The sequence below is a fragment of the Arachis ipaensis genome, chromosome B08, assembly GCF_000816755.2.
Source record: "Arachis ipaensis cultivar K30076 chromosome B08, Araip1.1, whole genome shotgun sequence".
Lineage (NCBI taxonomy): Eukaryota > Viridiplantae > Streptophyta > Magnoliopsida > Fabales > Fabaceae > Arachis > Arachis ipaensis.
This window is the reverse complement of record NC_029792.2, coordinates 98,107,056-98,114,581: the sequence shown is the minus strand read 5'-3', so window position 1 is coordinate 98,114,581 and position 7,526 is coordinate 98,107,056. Positions and strand designations below refer to the sequence as shown.

The 7,526-nt window shown below is 39.0% G+C and overlaps 1 protein-coding gene across 1 annotated transcript; it reads right to left on the bottom strand.

Moving 5' to 3' along the window:
* Positions 5,986 to 7,091, bottom strand: LOC107611193. The gene is made up of 2 exons (XM_016313148.1): positions 6,423 to 7,091; positions 5,986 to 6,015 (listed from the first exon to the last, which is right to left on the bottom strand). Exons 1-2 carry the CDS (start codon positions 7,089 to 7,091, stop codon positions 5,986 to 5,988), a joined length of 699 nt encoding a protein of 232 aa, XP_016168634.1.

Sequence of the window (7,526 nt, the reverse complement as noted above, 5' to 3'; positions counted from 1 at the left end):
ACACGCGCAGAAGACCATCGACGCGTACGCGTGACATGCGCCACGTGCAGAAATTGCAGAAGACGCTGTGGGCAATTTCTAGGCTCCTTTTGGCCCAATTCCAAGCCCGAAAATACAGATTAGAGGCTGCAGAGTGGGGAAATCAATTATTCATTCATTCACACAACATTCATTCACATAATTTTGGGTTTTAGATGTAGTTTCTAGAGAGAGAGAGGCTCTCTCCTCTCTCTAGGTTTTAGGATTCTTTAGTTTAGCTATTTTCAATTTGAGACTCTAGTATACTTTTATGTAGTTTCTCTTCGACTTTTAATTGTTGTAGCATTCTAGTTTATTTATTTTCTTTGTTGATTACTTTATGTTGCTATTTGGTTCCTGAATTCTGATGGTGTATTTTGGAAAACGTATTCCAAACACCTAAAACTAATCGGCAAGTGTACCGGGTCGCATCAAGTAATAATAACTCACATGAGTGAGGTCGATCCCACAGGGATTGAAGGATTGAGAAATTTTAGTTTAGTGGTTGATTTAGTCAAGCGAATCAAGTATTGGTTTGAGAGGTTTGTAATTGACAGAAATTAAATTGCTTGAAATGTAAAGGGAGAGGGAAGAATTGCAGTAAATTAAAGAGAACAGGAAGTAAAAGTGCTGAATCTTAAAGAACAAGTAATTTAAATTGTAGAAGCTTAGATTGCAAGAAATGTAAATGACTGAATCTTAAAGTGCAGGAAATGTAAATTGTTGGAATTATAAAAGGAATTGGTAGCTGGGAATGCAGAATTTAAACAAGCAGAAGTAAATTGCAATAAAAGAAGAACGAAAGATGAATTGAATTTAAGTGGATCTCAAATAGAAAAGTAAAAATGCTTGGAGAATTTAAAACAGAAAGTGAATGTAGCTCAATTGTAGAAATTAAAAGAGAAATTAAAGATCTCAGGAGTGGAAGAGACTAGAAAACAAGTCTAGATCTCAAATCCTTCCTTGATCCAACAAGAACAATTGCAAAAGAAAATGGAAAAGTGAATTGCAGAAGAAAAGAGAAGATGAAGGCAGTAAACAGAATTTGAATTATGCAGAAAGATAAACAAGAGATCTCAAGGTGAGATTGAAATTGAAGTTCTTCAATTATTCACCCAAGATCCAAAGTAAGAAGTAAAGAGTGCTCAAGCAAGAACAAGGAAGAAGAGAGATTAATTCTCCTTCCCAATTCTCTAAGATCCAAATTCAAAGTAAAAAGCTCAAAATTACAAAAATGAAAATTCTCTAAGAAGTAAAAGGTTCAAAAGGTTCGTCCTAACTAAATCAAACTAGCTTCTATTTATACACTTTCTATTCTTGGATTTAATAATTTGGGTGGGCTTTTTAATTTGGTGAAGATTTGAATTCAATTAGATTTTTATTGAATTTTCAGCCCAAGAGAAATTGCTCCCAGTGGAGTGCTCTGCTCTTGTGGGGAGCGGAGCATTGAGGCTTGTGTTGGAGCTCCTTGTTGCATGCCAAGGCTTGGGAGGCATTCAGGATAGCGCTCCGCTCTTGTGGGGAGCGGAGCGTTGTTGCCTTGGAGTGGGGTGTCTTGCGCACCTCACTTCCTCATGGCCTTGTCAAGTTGCACGCTCCAAGCTCCTGGCTGTGTCAAGTTGTGCGTGTTGCACCAAGGAGTAGCGCTCTGCTCTTGTGGAGAGCGTAGCTCTCCCTTTGCTTTGGAGAAGTCCCAAGTTTGAGACTTTGGGCATAGCTTTTTGGTGCAAATTTCCTTGGTTTCTTGTAGCGCCTTGCTCCTTACTTCCTTAAGGTGCTGTGTTCGATCCTTGGAGGTGGCATTTTAGCCAAGTGTGGCTCATTTTCCCTTGTGAGTAGCGCTCCCCACTCTCCCTTGCTCATGAGTTCGATCCTTGGAGCAAGCATTGGCAAACTATTTCCTTGGATTTATTTGTGAGTGAAGCCCGATAATGCTCTTGAGGAGAGCGGAGCATCATTCTTCTCTCCTTTGTTTCTTGGCTCTAAATTGTGCTCCGCTCTCAAGGGGAGCGTGGCATCAAGCCTTGCTTTCTTGGTTCATTGTTGTGCTCCCTTGAGAGAGTGCTCCGCTCCAGAAGAGAGCGTTGTGCTTCCTTCTTCCATGTGCCATGCTTCTTAATTTCCTTTGCCACACTCCACTCTTCTTTGGGCCACGCTTCTTAGGCCACGCTTTCTTATTTTCTTCTTTTCTTCATCTACAAGTAATCAAAACAACCAATCAAAGTATCACCAAATTCACAAGGTTTATAAATCAATAAAAATCAATTAAATTTAGCTTGAACCTCATGATTTAGTATCAATTAAATGGTGGTTGATTGATTCAAAGAAACCATGCATTTCCATTCCAAATTACTTACTTACAATGCAAGAAAGTGCATAAAATCTAATAAAAACTAAGAAAAAGACTAGTAAAACTAGGCTAAGATGACTTGTCATCACAATACCAAACTTAAAACTTGCTTGTCCCCAAGCAAGCATAAAACATAAGAGAAGATAGAATGAAATAGAGAAGTATACATGTCCTTATTAAGCAGATAGTTGAACTTGGTTCATGGGATTTCATGCAGATTAATAGTAGCTCATTTATTACTTGCTGTTAAACAAACAATGTTTCTTCAAAGAGTCACTAAGGTTGCTGCTACAGTGCCTTACTTTTTGCTTACTCCCCTTGTTAGATTTTTCCTTCTTTCTTTTGCATTAGAGAGCTTATTACTTATTGAAGGCTTGGTGGCAAATGTTGCAGCAGCCTTTGGCTTAATTATACTCAACATTTCTTCACCACAGACACATGGCTCACTTTTTTCTTCCTAGGATCATTGATGCCCAGCATCTTTTTGGATAACTAAGTGTTTTGTAGCTAGGTTGCTCTTTATTGTGGACTTTCAGTTGGCAATCCCAGATCAGTTGATCTAAGTGGCCAAGTTTTGAAATACTCCTTAGAACTTACTTGTCCAAGCATATCCTAGTACACAAACACCACAGGCATATGTCCTAGGGTCCAAGCTATTGGTGCCTAGCCTTATTGTTTGTTTCTTTGCCACTTTTTGGCTTTTTCTATTTCTCTTTTTTTTTTCTTTCTGTTTTGGTTTATTTTCAAGGGATTTTCATTAATTGAAGGATCATAGCAGCAAACTAGCTTAAGCTTCAAGTAACATGTCATTTTGCAGCAATTATTTTGTGAGCTAACAATTAAATAAAACACATATCACCACTAACTTTCATTCTAACTTTTGCAACATTGAACAATTACTTTTCTAAATCAAACATCTTTCTTTTATTCAAACAGCAAGGGGAACAAAGCAAAATACTCAAGCTAATGAAGGATGATAATTATTATGCAGATAACTTCTTAAGCTAAAATATGTGCGAAACAGAGAACAATTGGAGGTATATCATGTTTCAGATATACACCTTCCTTGTTTGGTTTAAGAAAATGAAAGAACTTCACCACCTTTTAGTTGTCCTGTCCTTGGTTATTGTTTGATTCTCCTTTCTTCTTCTTTCTCTTCCAGAGCTTGGAGTAGTCTTGAATGTCTTCACTAGGGCACCTTCTATCCCAGACAGGATCTAATAGACCTGAGAGCCCAATTGCCTCCAATCTTTCATGTGTTACATCTGTGTAGTGATGAGACCTTGCTTCCTGTCGGTCTCTGAATTCTTGGCACTGCTCAAATGGTTTGATTTGTGGATCTAGTGCTGGCATATTGTGGGTCAAATACTCTAATCTTGCTTGCATATTTTTATTAGACTCTGTTTGTTGCACATGTCTAATCTCTCCAATAGTATGATGAATGTTTTTCCACTGATACATGTTGTGAGTATATTCCCCATATTTGGCTTGGGTCAGGAACATTTTGTCATATGATTCTTGAAGTCTTGGCTTAAAATTCTTGTTGTTGGGCCATCATTTGTTGCTGCCAGCTCTCTAGTCTTTTCTCTATTCTGTGCTGCCAAGCTTCATTTTGCTCCCTATCTTTCAAATATTGCTCCCGGTGCTCTACTTATTGCTCTTGGTGCCTTGAATATTGCTCTTGTGTTCTCACATTTTGTTGTGATATTTCCTCAAGAGCTCTTTGTAGTTGACTCATATCTATGGCACTGTGAGCTTGTTCTTCCCCTTCCTCTGATCTTCTTCTTCTTTGGGGTCTTTCTTCTTGATCATCATCATCATTAATTCCTTCCATGTTTCTCCTTGTGATTCCTGTCCCCTTTTTTACTCTCTCTGTGTCCTCATCTTCGAAAATCACTCCAGCTTTGTTGCAAAGCCTTAGGATGGTGCTTGGATGGCCGAGCCTAGTTGATTTGTTTGTGCTCTCAGCTATCTCTTGAATACTGTCGGCTATGAGTTGTGCAAGGTTGATTTCTCCCCCATGTAATATATAGTATGTCAAGAGTGCTCGCTTGATTGTGACCCCTGAGGTGTTTCCAATAAGAAGTATTGATTTCCTCACTACCTCATACCACCCCCTGGCCTCAGGAATGAGATTTATTCTCTTCAATTGGCTTGGGATCCCTTTTGAATCTCTTTCCCAGTCTGTGTCTTCCAAGCATATTCCCTGTAAGATCTCGTCAGGGTCATTCTCTCCCTGCAGTCTGGCCTCATAGCTGAGCTCTTCATAAGTTATGGTTCTTAACTTCAAGGCCCTTGTAATGGATGCTGGACTGAAATCCACTTTAACTCCTCTAACATAACTTTTGTAAGGGGTGCTGTCCTTACTCTCTTTCACAGCATTTGCATAAAATTCCCTGATCATGACTGCACTAATCTTGGTGAGGGGATCGCATAGAAGATCCCACCTTCTTTCCATAGTGATTTACCTCATGATGGGGTATTCCCCGTCTCTCAGCTCAAAACCCCTCTCATGAATGATGTGCTTTGTTTTCATGAATCTATGATATTTTCTTTCATGAAACTGAGATATAAACTTTCTTGTATCATAGGATGGGGGTTCGACTACCATGGGTTCCTTGCCTGGTCTTCTCCTTGAACTTGATGAAGCCATAAATGCAATCAAAAGGAAGAGACAGGGGTGGATTTGAGGTTAGTTGAGGTATGGTTTTGTGGTGTAAAGGGAATGAAGAAAGAAATGTTGCTGTTATGAGGGGAGTGGGGCGTGTATAGGATTGCACAAGGTGGAACAAGGACTTATGATTGTAAAGAAGACTTGTGGGGACATGTGATGCAAGAAATGTCTCAACCTATTTATAGGCACGGCATCAAAGCTTTGGAAGAAGACCATACTTGAAGAGGGATTTGGTCATGACTTGTGAAGGGTGGAGATTGAGTTGAACAACATAGTAACTTCATGAGATGAACGGCTTGCATGTTCTCTTGAGGGTTGACAAGGATTCTCTTCCCATTGGTTGCATGAGGTTCGTCCACCAAGGTGACTAGCATTAAGATTTTTTTTTTTGCTTTCCAAGGTAGGCACACCTCTCTAGGCACATGCGATCCTTCCCTCTTGGCTTTTCATAGCCGTATCTTTAGCTTGTCTTTACCTCAGCCTCCTCTTTCCTAATTAAATCAAAATGGTAAGCTTTAAGACATAATTGTAGCATGGTGGTGAAGTGGTGAATGCTTGGATTGTTTATTATGTTTCTTAGTCATAAAAGACCAATTGTGCCCCTTACTTAGTGACCAAGGTTTGGAGAACACCAAACTTGTCTCTTGCTAAGGGATTAATGTCAAATGTAGCCATTTATCAAAATTGATACTTTCATCATAAGTTCTAATTCATTTCCTAACATAAATTCCTAAAATAAGACAATGCATGATTCATCTATGCATGATTTTGATTTTCTGAACAAAAGTTGATCTTTCTCAAGATTGGCACATATGCAGACACCAAACTTAGTGTTTGGTCATATACTTCATCGAAATGACCAAGCATATGATCTAAGAATGCTTGAAAAGCTGATTTTTTGTGTGCTGTCAAGCACACCAAACTTAGAAGTCTGGCATGTGTTTCAAACAATGTATGCATCTTTCAAGTATGTCTAAGAAAATTCAAAATCATGCTAAGGTGATCATAATTTATTGAATTTAAAACGAACAAGAATCTTAAATCATGGGTTGCCTCCCATGGAGCGCTCTTTTATTGTCATTAGCTTGACATTGAACCCTTCTTTTATGGTGGTTGATGACTGTGATGTCTCAGCTTATCCCCCCTGACTGTGAGCTTCTTCTTTGTTCCTTGATGCTCAATTTCAGCATGCTCCAGTGAGAGTATTTTGCTGACAGTATAGTAATCATCAGTCTGTTGGCTTGCTTCCAGTTGTTGATAGATCAACTGTACTTCATCACCCTTAGAGAACCCCTCTGTTGGAATCTTTTTGTTCTTCCAACCCTTTTTAGTTTTGTTCTTGTTTTTCTTCTTTCTTTTTGTTGATCCTTCTTCTTTGACAGTAGGCTTCACTTTGGAATTTTTCTTCTTAGTTGCTAACACTTCAATATTTTCTTGAATTTCTTCATCACTCTGCACAGTCTCTTTCTCTTTTTGCCCTATTGTATTATCTATTTCTTGCTTTGGAATGTAACTACTGATCGTCTTGTTGATTCCTTCCTTCCATTGCAAATTTTCCTTGTTAGTTTCTATGCAGTCTTTCTTTTCATCAATGAGCTGTGTTCCTGGAAATACATTCAGGGTGATGCTTTCATCATGCATTCTGAGGGTTAACTCTCCTTGCTCTACATCTATAATGGCCCTAGCAGTGGCCAAGAATGGTCTCCCCAGTATAATAGAATCACCTTCATCCTCATCTGAATCTAAAACCACAAAATCAGCAGGGAATATGAATTTGTCTACCTTTACTAGAAGGTTCTCAATCACACCCCTGTGACATATCACAGACTTGTCCACCAGTTCTAAAGACATCTGTACTGGTTTCACTTCTTCTATGCACAGCTTTTTCACTAGAGAGGAAGGCATCAGATTAATACTAGCCCCTAAGTCACACATTGCCTTGTTGATGGTCATAATACCAATGGCACAAGGTAGAAAGAAACTTCCAGGATCTTCAAGTTTAGGGGGGAGTCCTTTCTGGATTAATGCTCTGCATTCTTCAGTAAGCATAATAGTTTGCTTTTCTTGCCAGCTTCTCTTCTTGTTAATAAGTTCCTTCAAAAACTTGGCGTATAGGGGCATTTGCTCAAGTGCCTCAGCCAGGGGTATGTTGATCTCCAATCTCTTGAAGATTTCAAGAAATTTTGGGAAGTGTTGGTCCTTAGCCTCCTTGTTGAACCTTTGGGGATATGGTAATGGAGGTGTGAAGTTTACTTCCTGCCTGTGGTCCTTAGTTGGCTCTTCAATTGTTTCCTTCCCCTTTCTTGAAATTTTTGGCTATTCCACCTTTTCTTGAGCCTGCTTTGAAGTTTGCTTGCTTGCTGTTACATCCTCATTAGTGGCTTACTCTTTTTCACCCTGCTTCTTGTCATTTTCCCTTAGCTTCTTGATCGCTTCTTCATTTTTCACCAAAATCTTTCCACTCCTTAGCTGTATAGCTTTGCA